The following is an 18,799-nucleotide window of genomic DNA, read 5'->3' as shown; positions in this document are numbered from 1 at the left end:
AAGGAAGGGGTACCACTCAATGAACCTTCAAGTAGTCTGTGACCACCAGATGAGGATCCTGCATGTCTGTGCCCGATTCCCGGGCAGCGTGCACGACTCGTTCGTGATGGCACGATCTGTGATCCCCGGCATGTTCGAGGGACATTCCCCCACCCCACCGGCTGTGGGGCTGGGTGCTGGGCGACAAGGGTAACCCGTTGCGGTCGTGGCTAATGACGCCTATACGGAGGCCTAAGACTGACGCGGAGACCTGATACAATAATGCCCACTGTGCGACCAGTGGTGTTGTCGAGCGGTGCTTCGGGGTCTTGAAGATCCGTTTCAGATGCCTGGACTGCTCTGGAGGTGCCCCCCAGTACGAGGCAAGGAGGGTCGGCGGCATCTTTGTGGTCCGCTGCACAATATAGCCCAGCAGAGGGGCGATGTGCTGGTGGAGGATGAGGAGCAAGGGCAGGCCTCATCAGATGAGGGGTACAATGAGTGGGACATGGGGACTGACCAGGCACGGGAGGCCGCACTACGCTATTGGCAGGGCCAGCGAGCACCAGACACATTAGCTGACACATGTTTCACCAACTGGGGGGTCGGGTTGCTCGGCACAGGCACGGACACCACAATACCACACCTCTTCACCACCGAACACCCTCACCTCCCACACCACCGAACCACCCGCATGCACACCCCACTCCGTTATATCTACCTGCGGCACTATGAGCTGGGGGCACTGACTTTGCTAGTGACAGCTGGTCTGGTCCATGGCATGGAGGATGATGACAGCCCGCTCTGCGATGATCTCCATGCTACATATCGTTAGACAATGTCTGACTCATGCCCACAGCAGCACCTTCCACCTGGGTGAACCCTGCATGCGAGCTGGCCAGTCCATCACACGGCCCTGTCGAATCGCTGGGGACGGGGTAATGGGGCTGGTCAGGGGGGCTGCACGGTCCATCCACTGGGCCTCACTCGTCCACCATCCCTCACTCCCAGTGGCCATCGCTGCCTGCCCCACCCCCATACCCATCAGACAGAGCACAGAGGCCTGTTTCAACGGTGTTAGAACATAGAACATTACAGCGCAGTACAGGCCCTTCAGCCCACGATGTTGCGCCGTCCTGTGAAACCCCTCTAAAGTCCCTCTACACTATTCCCTTATGGTCCATATGCCTATCCAATGACCATTTAAATGCGTTTAGTGTTGGCGAGTCTACGACTGTTGCAGGCAGGGCATTCCACGCCCTTACTACTCTCTGAGTAAAGAACCTACCTCTGACATCTGTCCTATATCTATCTCCCCTCAATTTAAAGCTATGTCCCCTCGTGCTGGACATCACCATCCGAGGAAAAAGGCTCTCACTGTCCACCCTATCTAATCCTCTGATCATCTTGTATGCCTCAATTAAGTCACCTCTTAACCTTCTTCTCTCTAACGAAAACAGCCTCAAGTCCTTCAGCCTTTCCTCATATGGTCTTCCCTCCATACCAGGCAACATTCTTGTAAATCTCCTCTGTACCCTTTCCAATGCTTCCACATCCTTCCTATAATGTGGCGACCAGAACTGCACACAATACTCCAAATGCGGCCGCACCAGAGTTTTGTACAACTGCAACATGACCTCATGGCTCCGAAACTCAATTCCTCTACCAATAAAAGCTAACACACCGTACACCTTCTTAACAACCCTCTCAACCTGGGTGGCAACTTTCAGGGATCTATGGACATGGACACCGAGATCTCTCTGCTCGTCCACACTACCAAGAATCTTACCATTAGCCCAGTACTCTGCCTTTCTGTTATTCCTTCCAAAATGAATCACCTCACACTTTTCTGCATTAAACTCCATTTGCCACCTGTCAGCCCAGCTCTTCAGCTTATCTATGTCCCTCTGTAACTTGTAACATCCTTCTACACTGTCCACAACTCCACCGACTTTAGTGTCATCTGCAAATTTACTCACCCATCCTTCTACGCCCTCCTCTAGGTCATTTATAAAAATGACAAACAGCAACGGCCCCAAAACAGATCCTTGTGGCACACCACTAGTAACTGGACACCAGTCAGAGCATTTCCCATCAACCACCACTCTTTGTCTTCTATCAGCTAGCCAATTTCTGATCCAAACTGCTAAATCACCCTGAATCCCATGCCTCTGTATTTTCTGCAATAGCCTACCGTGGGGAACCTTATCAAACGCTTTACTGAAATCCATATACACCACATCAACTGCTTTACCCTCATCCACCTGTTTGGTCACCTTCTCGAAGAACTCAATGAGGTTTGTGAGGCACGACCTACCCTTCACAAAACCATGTTGACTATCTCTAATCAAATTATTCCTTTCCAGATGATTATACATCCTATCTCTTATAAACCTTTCCAAGACTTTTCCCACAACAGAAGTAAGGCTCACTGGCCTATAGTTACCGGGGTTATCTCTACTCCCCTTCTTGTACAAGGGGACAACATTTGCTATCCTCCAGTCCTCTGGCACTATTCCTGTAGACAAAGATGACTTAAAGATCAAAGCCAAAGTTATTTACAGTCTGTGCCCTAGCCCCTAGAACTAAACTGTGCCCTGCACCCTTGCCAACCTAACTGGTGTCTAACTTTCTGGCCTTCCTGGCCCTAACACTACGCCTAGGTGGTTCCCCAGATGGTACAGCAGGAGTGGAGGTGGTCTGCTGTCACTCCCGCCCTGCGACGAGTGCCCCCGTCGTGAGACGCATGTCTCCTGGGGCGCCTGGCCTGGGTGGGCCCGGCTGCTCCTCGGACGTCCAGGGTGGCATGGTGCCAGCCTGTTCTGCCCTCTGCCAACCAGATGCACCAGGGACTGGAAGGGGTGGCGGTCCGAGGTGCCGTGGTGTTCCAGAACCTCCCCTGCAGGAGTCACTGGCAAGGGCCCCAGCACCTCCTCCTACCTCGAGGTGCCCGATGGCCCCCGGGCCTTTCCATGGGACAGGTGTGCGAATGGAGCCAACCCCCGAGGCCCCCCCGAAACCTGCCGCTGCCAGGCCTGGATGCTCGCTCATGTATCGACAAGGGTCTGAATGTTAGCGGCCATGGAGCACAGGGAGTGGGCCACCTCCCTCTGGGACTGGACCACCTCCCTTTGTGTCTGTGCGACGCCGGCCAGCACCTGGGCAATGGCGCCAATGCTCTCATCAGTGGCCTGCTGTGACTGGGCCATCACCTGTGCAATGCCGCCAGTGCTGTCAGTAATGGCCTGCTGACTCGACCAAGCTGAGGAGCACTGCTGCAATCTGCAGCTAGCTCTGGCACATGACTGTCTGTGAGAGGGCAGATCTGTCCTGGACCATGGCCCCCGCCTGCACAGATAGTCCCAGGCCTTGCAAAACCTGACCCATGTCCAACACCGTTGCCCCCATTGCCTCCACCGCAGATGCCACCCGTGCGGTTTTGGCCTGGGTGGCACGCATGACCGGCACCACCCCCAGCTCCTCAATTCGGGTAGACTCCTCCACTGGCCCCTGCAGGTGCTGGAAGCCGGCCGTCATCTCCTCCTCCAGTCCCTGGGACTCTGGCTGCACCTGGACTATGGGTGGGGCTGGATGTTCCAGGAGCCCGGGACCCATTTGGGCTGCAGCTGGTTCCTGGGGCCGGGCTGCCCTCCGACTGTCCAGCCCAACGGCTGCTCCTACCTCCATCTGCTGTACCGGAATGACTGTGTGGTGCGCACCAGTGAGTGTCCCAGAAGTCTCTTCACTAATTTTCCCAACTGAGGTGATAGTCTCTGACATGGTGGAGGGCGTTGGAGACAGCTGTGACGGAAATTCAGTGTCCTCATCCGACACAAACTCCAGGGTGACCTGGGTCGTCTCTGGCAGAGGGCTGCTCTCCCCGTCGGTGCTCGGATTTCTGGGGGGCACCGGCCCTGGCACTGGCTGTAGGCGGGGGTCCCGGAAGGGCAGGTACCATCCCCGGCTGGTCCTGTAAAACACAAGACAGCATGTCTGGTTAGACAGTCGGTCGGGGGTGAGGCGTGAGGTGGTGAGGTCTGGGGTGAGCGGGGCGAGGGGTGTTGGGGTGAGGGGGGTTGGGCTGTGGCGTGAGGGGGGTGTGGGTTGAGGGGGTTTGGGGTGAGGGGGGTGTGGGATGAGGGGGGGGTTGGGATGAGGAGGGGTGTGGGGTGTTAGGGTGGGCACACATTTGTCTTGATGACCCGCAACCAGACAGGGGGTGTCACTTTGTGGTGCGCCACCGACCTCCGCGCCGGCAACCTCCCTCTCCTCCGGCTCCCGACAATATCTAGTGCCCTCTGCCCGGACACAGTGAGGGGACGTAGGTCTGGTGGACCCCCTCCGGTCTTCTCCCGGTGGTTGTGCGCAACCTTATCTTGTGTTAGACGGTCCGACGGATGCAGCTCAGGGGTGGGTCTCTGATAGCATCAGTGGCCAGGGCACACGGCCATTGCGGTTTGCATGAGTGGGTGCGGCCATGTGGGGTCAGGGTGGGTCCTGACCGTCCCCCCGGGGGGGGGGGAGGGGGTGTCACATGAGTGTGGGGGGTAGGGTGCTTGGTGCTGGGGGCACAGTGCTGGGCACGCATCCTGGCCGCCCTGAGAAGGTCGTGCAGTTTTTTCCTGCATTGACCTGCAGTGCGGGCCACCTTCGGCGCTGATGGCGCCTGCCACCTCTGCCCAGGCACGGCGAACGATGGCGCCTGCTGACATCCAGGCCAGCCCAGGGTATAGTATGAGCCTCCTCTCCTCCACAAAGTCAAGAAAGGTCTCCAGTTCGGCGTCCCGGAATCACGGCATTGCCCTCCTTGCGGCCATCTTGGTTGCGACGCATTGTGGTTGATTTTAGTAAAATGAGACATGTTTTTACCATTTAAAACATACGTGAATAAGCTACAATGCTTCTTTAAGAAATCAAAATAAAGTTTGGCTATAGTTCTGTACATTTGCCAATAAAGTGGCAAACGTGGTGAGGGGTGATCCGGTATATTAAAAACAAAACCCTGAAATCAAAAATCTGGGGTGGGATTCTCCGTCCAGCCGCACCGGTTTTCTGGTGCAGTGCACCCCTGCTGGCGCAACGGAGAATCCCGACAGTGGAGAATTCAGCCCATGGTGTCAATGGGTCTAAAATAGTTTTGAAGTTTTGAAGATTATCCTTTGTAAAGTACTCTTTAAGCAGGATAGGTTTAAATAGTGGTTATGATTCTCCATCCCGCCAGACCCACTTTCTGGCGCGATGTGCCCCCCCCCCTCACCCCCCAGCAGTGGGATCTTCCGTCCGGCAGCCAGCCAATGGGGTTTCCCATTGTGGTCACCCCCAAGCTGCCGGCGAAGCAGAGGATCCCGCCGTCAGAGAATCCTGCCCAGTAAATTTGAAAATTAGTAGAATTTTCTATTTGTTTAATTTACAGAATAAAAAGACATTAACAACTGGACCAAAAGAGTTGGGTTCTGAATGATATGCTTCTGCCAATAATGTCTGATTAGGCAAAACAGCATAATTTTCTGTAGAGTTTATCCAGCAATTTACACAGTTTGTAAGCTATTTCAAATCTGATCCAATTTCATTTATTTTTGTCCAATTAAATATAATCAATGTTGTTGGATATTGTCCTCGCACCAGCTATGCAGCCTGTCTTTTTCTAGTCCAGCATTTTTCTCCCCCTCTGAAATGATGATTATAAAGGCTAGTTGAAGCAACACACGTTTCTGTAAAGTTCAAAAAAACAGGAGTAATGCAATGTGGGTGGACATTCTGAAGGCAGTGCCTAAGAAAGCTAATCTGAAATGGAAATAACTGCAATTTTATATTTTAAAGATTTTTTTTAAATTGCTGTCTTTTATTTATTCTAATGAAGAGCATTAGCAATGAAGCCTTGCACAGAGGTAAGCATTGATCACATCATTAATCACACATCATGGACAGTCACAAATCAAGTTCTAACAGCAAGCAGTGAATCAGAGGCAATGAAGCATAAACTCCTTCACAATTTATGATCTCTCAAATTGCATCTTTTCAACCATTAAATTGCAAGATACCATAAATTTTTATCTTCTTCACTTCAGTCACATTATTGATTCTGCCTGGTGGAATATAGAAAAGCAGTAAATCTCCAGTGTTGAATTAAATTTGAGTCCTTTCTCAGAAAAGAAACTTAAGAGAAAGATCAAGGCTGTTAATTCACACTTAGGAACAAATGATGGAAACATTAAAATTTAAATGTACAACTGGGATTTGAAAGGGCCATATCAATGCCAGTTTTAGTCACCATCAACCTTGACTTTTTATGTAACTGTACTTTGTTCTGCTGAATTCTATGTCCTACCTCAAAGAAAAGCAACATGTAATAAGCTGACAGTTAGTTGGCTAAAAGCCAGTTATACAGTACTCAATTTCTATTTGGAACAACTAAATAAATACTTCATTCCGGATAGATGTCTTCACATTTGCAAACATACTATTCAATTTGTTTGAATAGAACCTACCTGTAGAGGGGCATCTGGTTCCATTTCAAATTTTGGGATTTTTTCTGTCCATGGAGTGAACCTCTTAGTATCAGAGTCAACATAATAATCAAAGACTGTCCCTTGGGATGGGAATTTGATGGTTCTCATTTCTTTGGTCCACCATCTACTGAATTTGCCACGATAATTAATGAGCTAGTTAAAGAAACAGCCACAATTTAGTCAATTATATAATAGCAATATGCTGATAGACAATCAGATATCAGAATAAACTAATATGTTTTTCTTCCCCATAATATCAATCTTGATTGGCACAGGTGTAATGGATCGGGTACCTTCTGTGCTTTCATTTTATAATCACTCTTGTTATGATTGACAGGTCCTCACCGCATCAAAAGCAGCTAAGTGCATTCTGTTGTGAAAAAGAGGAAGTAAACACACTTAGCTGCTTTTGATGCAGTGAGGACATGTCAATTATAGCAAGTGATAAATAAACATTGTGGTAAGTTTCAAATCAGAATAATGGAGATGCTATCAAGTGTGAAGGGAATAATAGATCAACAATCCATCAAGCAGCTGTGTCTGGAGTGATAAAACTGTCAATCATTGGCTCATGCAATATATTGCTGTGTGAAATTGAATGGAAGATCTGTATATCAAAGGCTGTCAAGAGATTTCAAGGCCGTTGAAGTATACTGGGCTTTAGAAAGCCTGTGGCTCTTGTAACAGCTGCTTTAAACACTTTGGTCTGAGGCAGCAGATGTTAGGAAAGGGAAGTGAAAATGCAGTGATTTTTCACCCTATTGTTTAGATTGCTCTTCACATTTCAGGTTGGGGTGGTTTCTGTTGGATGGGAGTCTCTGTTGGGTTGAGGTCACTGTTGGGTGGGGAGTCACTGTTCGGTGGGGGGGATCTGTGTCATGGGGGTCTCTGTCATGGGGTAGTCTCTTAGCGGGGGCCTCGGTTAGCGGGGGTCTCGGTTAGCGGGGGTCTCGGTTAGCGGGGGTCTCTGTTACGGGGGTCTCTGTTACGGGGGTCTCCGTTACGGGGGGTCTCTGTTACGGGGGGTCTCTGTTACGGGGGGTCTCTGCCTGGTCCACACAAACGTGGACCAGGCAGAAGGGCACCCAGGGAGTCTCCCAGGCTATAAGTGCAGGTTAGATCCCTGGTCCTCCCCCTGGAAGGTGCCCAGATGGCATTGTCCAGCCAGCAGGAGCACTGCAAGGATGCCCAGATGCCAGGGTAACACTGCCAAGGGTCAGGAGACGAGGGTGGCCATGCCCATGAATTAGGGTGGAGGGGGGTTTGAAGGGTTGGGGATTACAGGACATGTAAGTAGATGCTTCCAGGAGGTTGGGATGTGACGGGTGAGGGTCCTAGAAGGGAACGGGTTCTGTAAGGGGGCTTGGGGGGGCCTGAAGAAGGGGGACCCCCAGGGACCCCATCACGGGGTGTCCTCACTTTGGGGGTGTGGGGTAGTGTCCATGTATGTGCGGGGTGCACGCCCACGGGTGGGAGGTGTGGGGCACACGTTCAAAATGGCAGCCCAATCTCAGTTCAGCTCCCCAGTTCAAAAAATTTTTCTAAGTGTGGGCCAAAGTGTCATTGAATAGTGTTGGGGTACATGCCAGCAGAGCCGGCGGGAAACTCCCTGAAAAAACCACCACAAATGAACTTAGAAATTTTGGGGGAGAATCACGTCCATAGAAACACTCCACTGCAGGAGGGGATCATTTGGCCCATCTGAAGGAGCACCTTACCTCGGCCCATGCCCCCACCCTATCCCCATAACCCAGTAACCCCACCTAACACTAAAGGGCAAGTTAGCATGGACAATCCATGTAACCTGTACATCTTTGGACTGTGGGCGGAAACTGGAGCAGCTGGAGGAAACGCACGCAGACACGGGGAGAACATATAAACTCTACACAGACAGTCACCTAAGGCTGGAAGTGAACCTAGGTACCTGGTGCTGTGAGGCAGCAGTGTTAACCATTGTATCGCCCTAATAATTGGATCAGTCAAATACATATTGCAGGTTACAAGAGCAGGTCTGAGGCTGGGAATTATTATTTAAAAAAATGTTATTTCACATTTTACCATTTTTACACAAACAGTAGCCCCACCTCCCACCAAACAGCAGAAACCAGGCCTCCAAGCGCAACATGAACAACCCCCATTTCTGGTGGAAGCCCTCATCTGCTCCTCTCAGAACAAATTTTATCTTCTCCAAGGCCAAATCTCCAACAGAACCCATCCGCGCATGATCAACGAGGCAAAGACTAAGACGTCTGCCCCTGCTCCTGTCTGGAACTCCAGCAGGTCCGACACCCCAAATAAAGCCTCTAGGGGACCCGGCTCCAATTCATTATGCAGAACCTTGGACATGGTACTAAAATTCAACTCCCGATATTGCTCCAACTTCGGGCAGGACCAGACCATATGGACATGGTTGGTTGGGTCCCCCCCACACCGCTCACAACGATCCTCCATTCCCTCAAACAGCCGGCTGATCCTCGCCTTTGTTAAGTGTGCCCTATACACCACTTTTAGCTGAACCAACGCCAGCCTCGCACACAAGGTCGAGGCATTGACTCTTCACAGCACTTCACACCATTATCCTTCCTCCAGCCCCATCCCCAACTCCTCTTCCCATGTAGCCTTAATCCATTCCATTGACTCCTTGGTCTGGATTCTCCAATTTGGAGACTATGGGTGGGATTCTCCAATAATGGGGCTATGGATCCATGCCGGCTTGAAAACCGGTGGCAACCACTCCGATGTCAACAGCCCCCAAAAGTGATGAATTCTCCACTTTCTCAGGGGCGAGGTTGACGCCGGAGTGGTTCCCGCAGCTCCAGCCGCTGCCGAAGGGTCGGCGCGAGTTCACGCATACGCGGAACGACTGCAGTGATCTCGCGCATGCAGGGACCAGCCGGCGTATTTCCGCACATGCGCAAGGTTCCCTTCTCCACTCCGGCTCCCAGGCAATATGGCGGAGCCCTACAGGGGCCCGGCACGGAGGAAAGAACGCCCCCATGGAACCAGCCCACCCGCAGATCGGTAGGCCCTGATAACGGGCCAGGCCACTGTGGAGGCCCTCCCCAGGATCGGTTACTCCCGCACCCCCACCCAGAGACCGCCCCCGCACACTTACCTGCCAGGTCCCGCTGTGTGTGAGGTGAGTAATTCACACCGGCGGTACTGGGCAAAATCTGCCGGCCACTCGGCCCATCGGGGCCCAGAGAATCGCCGGAGGGGCTGCTCTCAATGGCCCCCGACTGGCATGGCGGGAACCCCGAAAAACGCGCCGGAGAATAGGGCAGCTAGCGTCAGGGCGGGATTCGTGCCTCCCCCCCGGGGATTCTACAACCCGGCGCAGGGTCGGAGAATCCCAGCCTACGTCCCCAAACCGGTGTGGGAACGGTGGTATTTTACTGCAGGAAAACTGGTGCAAAACGGCCACCAATTCCACATTATGCTGGGGGCTAGCAGGGAGGCAGCGTAGAGCACCTGGCCCTAGCTGCCGAAATGGCCTGTAGAATTTTTATTTTTGCAATAATTTTTATTGAAAAAATTTTGATTTTATACTACAATGACGCACCTTAGAAAAATACCAAAAATAATAATAATATTAACAATCATATTCATTCGCCCCACCTGCATGAACAACACAGCATTTTAACAACAACGCTGATTAACACATTGTAAAGTTACAGAATAGACACTACAATAATGAACACCCCCCCCCCCCCCCCCCCCCCCCGGCCATGGCTGATCTTTTGTGGACTCAGCTCCACTTTCCGGCCCGAACACCATAACCCTTAATCCCTTTATTCTTCAAAAAACTATCTATCTTTACCTTAAAAACATGTAATGAAGGAGCCTCAACTGCTTCACTGGGCAAGGAATTCCATAGATTCACAACCCTTTGGGTGAAGAAGTTCCTCCTAAACTCAGTCCTAAATCTACTTCCCCTTATTTTGAGGCTATGCCCCCTAGTTCTGCTGTCACCCGCCAGTGGAAACAACCTGCCCGCATCTATCCTATCTATTCCCTTCATAATTTTTAATGTTTCTATAAGATCCCCCCTCATCCTTCTAAATTCCAACGAGTACAGACCCAGTCTACTCAACCTCTCCTCATAATCCAACCCCTTCAGCTCTGGGATTAACCTAGTGAATCTCCTCTGCACACCCTCCAGCGCCAGTACGTCCTTTCTCAAGTAAGGAGACCAAAACTGAACACAATACTCCAGGTGTGGCCGCACTAACACCTTATACAATTGCAACATAACCTCCCTAGTCTTAAACTCCATCCCTCTAGCAATGAAGGACAAAATTCCATTTGCCTTCTTAATCACCTGTTGCACTTGTAAACCAACCTTCTGTGACTCATGCACTAGCACACCCAAGTCTCTCTGAACAGCGGCATGCTTTAATATTTTATCGTTTAAATAATAATCCCGTTTGCTGTTATTCCTACCAAAATGGATAACCTCACATTTGTCAACATTGTATTCCATCTGCCAGACCCGAGCCCATTCACTTAACCTATCCAAATCCCTCTGCAGACTTCCAGTATCCTCTGCACTTTTCGCTTTACCACTCATCTTAGTGTCATCTGCAAACTTGGACACATTGCCCTTGGTCCCCAACTCCAGTGCCGGGCATGCCCAGAACATATGGGCATGATTAGCTGGACTACCCGAACACCTGGTGCACCTGTCCTCACCCCCAAAGAACCTACTCATCCTAGTCCCGGACATGTGAGCCCGGTGCAGCACCTTAAATTGGATGAGACTAAGCCTCACACATGAGGAGGAAGAGTTAACTCTCTCCAAGGCATCCTCCCAAGTCCCGCCCTCTATCTGATCCCCGAGTTCCTCCTCCCATTTAGCCTTCAGCTCCTCCACTGACGACTCCTCCACCTCCTGCATTACCTTATAGATGTCAGACACCTTCCCCTCTCCGACCCACACCCCCGAAAGCACTCTGTCCATCGTCCCCTGCGTCGGCAGCAGAGGGAATCCCTCTACCTGTCGCCTAGCAAATGCCTTTACCTGCAGGTATCTGAACATGTTCCCTTGGGGAAGGCCAAATTTATCTTCCAGTTCCCCCAGGCCCGCAAACCTCCCGCCAATAAACAGGTCCCTCAATTTGCTGATGCCCGCCCTTTGCCACCCCCTAAATCCCCCATCCTTATTCCCCAGGATGAACCGATGGTTGCCACCCAGTGGAGCCTCCATCGAGCCCCCTGTTTCCCCCCGATGCCGTCTCCACTGTCTCCAGATTCTTAGGGTCGCCGCCACCACCGGGCTCGTGGTAAACCTCTTAGGGGGGAGCGGCAACGGCGCCGTTACCATGGCACCTAGGGTCGTACCTCTGCATGACGCCATCTCCATTCTTTTCCACGCCGCCCCTCCCCCCTCCATCACCCATTTACGCACCATTGACACATTGGCTGCCCAATAGTACCCCAAAGGATTGGGCAGCGCCAGCCCCCCTCTATCCCTTCCTCGCTCCAGGAACACCCTCTTCACTCTCGGAGTCCCATGTGCCCACACAAAGCTCAAAATACTGCTAGTCACTCTCCTAAAGAAGGCCCTGGGGATAAAGATGGGCAGGCACTGAAAGAGGAACAAGAACCTCGGAAGCACCGTCATTTTGACGGACTGTACCCTCCCCGCCAACGACAATGGCAGCATGTCCCACCTCTTGAACTCCTCCTCCATCTGATCTACAAGTCTGGTGAAGTTATGCTTGTGAAGAGTCCCCCAGTCCCTGGCCACCTGCACCCCCAGGTACCTAAAGCTCTCCCCTGCCCGCCTAAGCGGGAGCCTACCAATTCCTTCCTCCTGGTCTCCAGGGTGCACCACAAACACCTCGCTCTTGCCTAAATTTAATTTATAACCTGAAAAGGTCCCAAACTCGGCTAGTAACTCCATCACTCCCGGCATCCCTCCCACCGGGTCCGCCACATATAGTAACAGGTCATCGGCATACAACGACACCTTATGTTCCTCTCCACCTCGCACCAAGCCTCTCCACCTCTCTGAATCCCTCAACGCCATCGCCAGCGGCTCGATTGCCAGTGCAAACAAGGGGATCAGGGGGCAACCCTGCCTGGTCCCTCGGTAAAGCCGGAAGTACTCCGACCTCCTCCTATTCGTGGCCAAGCACGCCATCGGGGCCTCATATAGCAGCCTTACCCATCTAATGAACCCTTCACCAAATCCAAACCTCCCTAACACCTCCCATAGGTACCCCCACTCCACTCTATTGGAGGCCTTCTCCGCATCCAGCACCACCACTATCTCTGCCTCTCCCTCAATCGCCGGCATCATGATGACATTCAACAACCTCCGCACATTCGTGTTCAACTGTCTTCCCTTCACAAAACCTGTCTGGTCCTCGTGCACAACCCCTGGCACACAGTCCTCTATCCTGATGGCCAGGATTTTTGCCAGCACCTTAGCATCCACGTTGAGGAGAGATATGGGCCTGTATGAACCACACTGCTGGGGGTGCTTGTCCTTCTTTAAAATTAACGAGATCAGCGCCCGTGACATCGTCGGGGGCAAAGTCCCCCCCTCCCACGCTTCGTTGAGTGTCCGCACCAGCAAGGGGCCCACTAGGTCCACAAACTTTTTATAAAATTCCACCGGGAACCTATCCGGCCCCGGTGCCTTCCCTGACTGCATCTGCCCGATCCCCTTGACTAGCTCCTCCAGCTCAATCGGCGCACCCAACCCCTCCACCTTCTCCTCCTGCACCTTCGGGAAAGAAAGCCCATCAAGGAACCTCTCCATTCCCCTCCTCTCCCCCGTTGGCTCCGACCGGTACAGTTCCCCGTAAAAGTCCTTGAAGACCTCATCCACCTCTACCCCCTTCCGCACCACACTCCCACTCTTGTCTCTCACTCCAGCAATTTCCTTAGCCGCATCCCACTTGCGGAGCTGGTGAGCCAGCATCCTACTCGCCTTTTCACCATGTTCGTACACTGCCCCTTGTGCCTTCCTCCACTGTACCTCCGCCTTTCTAGTGGTCAGCAAATCAAATTTAGCCTGCAGGCTGCGCCTCTCCCCCAATAGTCCCTCCTCTGGTGCCTCTGTGTACCTCCTGTCTACCTCCAGCATCTTTCCCACCAGTCTATCCCTCTCACTCCTCTCGCTCCTCTCCCTATGTGCCCGGATGGATATCAGCTCCCCATGAATCACTGCCTTCAGGGCTTCCCAGACTATCCCCACCTGAACCTCCCCCGTATCATTCACCTCGAGGTACCCCTCAATACTTGCCTGGACCCTCCTACACACCTCCTCCTCCGCCAACAACCCCACATCCAACCGCCACAACGGGTGCTGGTCCCGCACCTCCCCCATGTCCAACTCCATCCAATGCGGAGCGTGGTCGGAGATTGCAATGGCCGAATACTCGGCCTCCTCCACTCTCGGAATCAGTCCCCTACTCACCACGAAGAAATCTATCCGAGAGAAATGGCCTGTAGAATTGCCTGCAGCGGCTGCGCCGTGCTTCATGATGGATGCCGCTCGGCAGACCCGGCTTGCGAAATAGAACCCCCCCTACGGCCAGCTCGCGTGCCCAGGACCGCCCCACCACAGTGCCCCCAGCCTCAAATATGTCCACCCCTGCCCGCAGATCAGTCCTCCCTGACTGTGGCGCTGCCCGCAGATCAGTCCTCCCCCGACTGTGGCGCCGCAGGACTAAGTCCGCAGCCGCCACGCTGAGTTCCCGATGGGTGAGACCACACGTGTCCCACACCGTCGGGAACTTTGAGAATACGGCACTTTTCAGGAGGCGGAGCATCACGAAAGCGTTGCCGCCCCCAATTTCGGCGGCGTCGAGGATTCTCCTCCCCGACCGAATGTGATTACGGCGTCAGGGATCGGAAAATCCAGCCCCTTATCTTCCTCCATAATCCTAACATAAATCGCTGAGACAAACCCACTCTCCAACTCCCCCACCCACAGCACCTCCTTCAGCAACCAAGAGGGCAGCGCCAGCGTGAAACTTGGAAAAGTATTTTTTGCGAAATTTCAGCACTTGCATATACCTAAAGCCTTCCTTACGCTGCAGCCCATAAGTCACCCCCAACCCCTCTAGTCTTGCAAATCTCCCTTCCAGAAACAGATTCTTCAACTCTTTCACCCCTTTCTCCTCCCATCTCTGGAACTTTACATTCATCCTGCCCTACTCATACCCATGATTCCCTTTTATCGGCATCACCCTGGACCCCATCCTCAACTTGAAGTGGTGTCGGAGTTGCTCCCACAGCATCGTTACCACTACCAGATTCTCAAAATACTTTCCTGGGGCTAGCGGCAGCGGCAGCATTGCCAGTGGCCGCAACCCCAAGTCCTTACAGGACCTTGCCTCCATCCGCACCCACAAAGCTTCTGACTCCTTCCTCCAGCCCCACACTTTGTCCGCATTTGCCCCATTCCCAGGAATAATGGGAAGTATTTCGACTTTGTCTAATTCATCTGCGCAGAAGGTGTTAGATCCTTATATAGCAATTTTACCTAGGCCACAAGCTTAGGCCCAATTCGAAACTTCTCCAGTCTCGCAGATACCTCCACTCCACTCCATCAAATGATTTCTCTGCATTCAATGTCACCATCACCTCTAACTTCCTCCCTTCTGCCGGAGAAAGCCCTGCACTAAGCAGCCACCTCACGTTCGACGACAGCCACCTTCCCTTGACGAACCCCGTCAGATCCTCCCCCACCACCTTCGGAAGCCACCCCTCCAGTCTCACCGCCAGTCCCTTCACTAATATGTTAGCATCCACATTCAGTAGAGAAATGGCGTAGATGATCCATACTCCATCGGGTCCTTATCCTTTTTCCGTAACAATGAAATAGTTGCCTGTCTCATAGTCTCAGGTAACCCCCCTCACTTTGCCATCTCATCCTCAAACATTTCCACCATCAGTGGCGCAAACCTGTCCTTAATCCTTTTATAAAACTCTACCGGGAAGCCATCCGGCCTCGCCGCCTTACCTGACTGCACCTTTGCTATCGTTACTTTAACTTCTTCCAACCTTAAACAGCAACTCCAACCCACCCCTTTCCACCTTTCATAATAATAATAATCTTTATTGTCACAAGTAGGCTTACATTAACACTCCAATGCGCAGCACGGTAGCATAGTGGTTTGCGCAATTGCTTCACAGCTCCAGAGTCCCAGGTTCGATTCCCGGCTTGGGTCACTGTCTGTGCAGAGTCTTCACGTTCTCCCCGTGTGTGCGTGGGTTTCCTCCGGGGGCTCCGGTTTCCTCCCACAGTCCAGAGATGTGCAGGTTAGGTGGATTCGCCATGCTAAATTGCCCTTGGTGTCCAAAATTGCTCTTATTGTTGTGTGGCGTTACTGGGTCACGGGGATAAGGTGGAGGTGTGGGCTTGGGTAGGGTGCTCTTTCCAAGAGCCGGTGCAGACTCGATCAGCCGAATGGCCTCCTTCTGCACAGTAAATTCTATGATTCTATGAAGTTACTGTGAAAAGTCCCGAGTCGCCACATTCCGGCGCCTGTTCAGGTACACTGAGGGAGAATTCAGAATGTCCAAATTACTGAACAGCACGTCTTTCGGGACCTGTGGGAGGAAACCCCTCCCATCTTCGGCCACTTCCATCGCTCCAAAAACTCCCTCATCCCTGATACATCCACTAGCAACTCCGACTTATTTAAGCCGCTATAAAAGTCCTCAAACACCCTGTTCTTTTTTTTCAGAAAATATTTTATTGAGGCATTTATAATTTTAACATTCTAAACAGAGTGGTCCAACCCACGCAAAAATCCCAGACTAACATACCCAATTTCCCCCCGCCCTAACTCCTAGCTACCCATATATTATATTCCCTGCCCTTATTCTTCACCTCCATGCCTCCCCTTTCTCTCTCCCCCCCCCCAACTGCTGATGGTCAGTTTTACTTAAAGGAGGCGATGAACAGCTGCCACCTCAGAGCGAACCTCTGTAATGAACCCCTTAAGACGAACGTAATCTTCTCTAGCCTAAGGAACCCTGCCATGTCACTGACCCACACTGTTCTGGATTGGAGTGATCCCTGGGAGAAATCCTGGAACAAGAGCAGGGGATTTAGGGTGCCGAGTCAGTCTGCGCTGAAGGCCAGCTTTGGTGTTCTGGCTTTGTGTTCACGTTTAATTAAAAAAACAGAAATGCAAAAAACAGCCCTTCAGCCCTCACCCCCCCCCCCCCCCCCCCCCCATCCCCGCATACCCTATCCATGCCACTTCATGCCCCATCCAATCCCCCCCCCATGGTTCCTTGTACCCTCCATGCCACCTCATGCTTCTCAGCCTTTGCTCTTATGGGGCTGGTTTAGCACACTGGGCTAAACAGCTGGCTTGTAATGCAGAACAAGACCAGCAGCGCGGGTTCAATTCCTGTACTGGCCACCCCAAACAGGCAGCAGAATGTGGCGACTAGGGGCTTTTCGCAGTAACTTAATTGAAGCCTACTTGTGACAATAAGCAATTATTATTATTAACTATACCATGCCAATTCACTCAGTATCTCTGGTCCCAATGGCAGCACACCTCCACCCCCCCACCCCCCCCCCCCCCCCCCATGGGTTTCCTGGTGACATGGGGTTGCTTCAATGGGAATTCACCTTGACAGTAGTGGGACAGAGAATCCCACTGCCAGCAAGGCACACCATCTTCCTCCGCAGCTGGAAGGCCGGAGAATCCTGCCCTTCATTTTTTATAACAAAACTTTCATTCATAAATCCCATTCACTACCTTTAAATCCCTTTAACTACATTACCCTTATAAGAACAAACATTTCCTTCAATTACATAAATCCTTATAAAACAAGCATTGGAATTCATTATTCCACTCCAATTAGTTCATGTCTACTGTGAATTGGCAGACACCCTACTGTGATATTTTGAAATCAGTAATGCAGTGCTAATCCAGTGATCCAAACTCTAAGGTTTATGTCAACAAAGTGAAATAGCAAATAATCTTTCTTTAAACACTCCAGTTTATTTTATAAGAGGTAAAAAACAGGAATTTCAAAGATCTTGACAGCTTGACAGTTCTCTTTTACAGTTCATTCTGACACTTTTGACAGCTCTCTTTGATAGCTCATCTTGACAATTGATTGTTCCTATGAGCATCACAGGTTCCAATAAGTTTATTCACTCTTTATGCACATTTATTTCTACTTTTACCAATCTCAACCAGCTCTTGACCTTTTCCAGAGAGCACTTGATCTCTCCTAAAGGGTATCTTACCTCTCCCAAAAGGCAACTGACATGCCCCAAGGAACATCTGACCTCCACCAAAAGTGTCGCAGGACCATATCCAAAGGGGTATCTTACCTCTCAAATAGGTTATGCAAACAAATCCACAAAGTTCAGACCTGCTCCTCCCAGGTATAATTTGCACACATTTGGCTTCAGACATGCCTCTCACACCAAAATCACATGAGTAAAGGCAGTTGCTGATTTCTATGGGCAGCTGTCTCTGTGAGATTCACATGAACAAATCCCAACCTGGGACGATTCCTTTCCCTGTGAAAATGTAGCTGCCCTGTTTGGTGGAGTCTTACAAAGTCGGGCTTCTTCTGCCATTTTAACCATTGATGGAGAAGTTCTCCATCATGGCAAAAGTTAAGTCCCTCATGTCATTCCAAAGCCTATCCATCACCTATAAGGCACAAATCAGTACTGTGATGTAATACTAACAAAGAACAAAGAAAAGTACAGCACGGGAACAGGCCCTTTGGCCCTCCAAGCCTTTGCCGACCATGCTGCCTGCCTAAACTAAAATCTTCTACACTTCCTGGGTCCATATCCCTCTATTCCCATCCTATTCATGTATTTGTCAAGATGCCCCTTAAATATCACTATCGTCCCTGCTTCTACCACCTCCTCCGGCAGTGAGTTCCAGGCACCCACTACCCTCTGTGTAAAAAACTTGCCTCGTACATCTCCTCTAAACGTTGCCCCTCGCACCTTAAACCTATGCCCCCTAGTAATTGACCCCTCTACCCTGGGAAAACACCTCTGACTATCCACTCTGTCTATGCCCCTCATAATTTTGTAGACCTCTATCAGGTCGCCCCTGAACCTCTGTCGTTCCAGTGAGAACAAATCGAGTTTATTCAACCTCTCCTCATAGCTAATGCCATTCATACCAGGCAACATCCTGGTAAATCTCTTCTGCACCCTCTCTAAAGCCTTCACATCCTTCTGGTAGTGCTGCGACCAGAATTGAACACTATACCCCAAGTGTGGCCTAACTAAGGTTCGATACAGCTGCACCATGACTTGTCAATTCTTATACTCAATGCCCCGGCCAATGAAG

At 51.3% G+C, this 18,799-nt stretch overlaps 1 protein-coding gene across 1 annotated transcript in view; it reads right to left on the bottom strand.

The window, feature by feature from the left end:
* Positions 1-18,799, bottom strand: part of LOC119962304 (dynein heavy chain 11, axonemal-like) — a 690,045-nt gene that overhangs the window by 353,566 nt on the left and 317,680 nt on the right. The window contains exon 29 of the mRNA XM_038790290.1: positions 6,468-6,641. Within this exon, the coding sequence (XP_038646218.1) occupies positions 6,468-6,641 (174 nt within the window). The remainder of the gene's footprint in view (positions 1-6,467; positions 6,642-18,799) is intronic.

The sequence above is a fragment of the Scyliorhinus canicula genome, chromosome 2, assembly GCF_902713615.1.
Source record: "Scyliorhinus canicula chromosome 2, sScyCan1.1, whole genome shotgun sequence".
Taxonomy (NCBI): Eukaryota; Metazoa; Chordata; class Chondrichthyes; order Carcharhiniformes; family Scyliorhinidae; genus Scyliorhinus; species Scyliorhinus canicula.
This window is presented reverse-complemented; position numbering and strand designations above follow the sequence as displayed.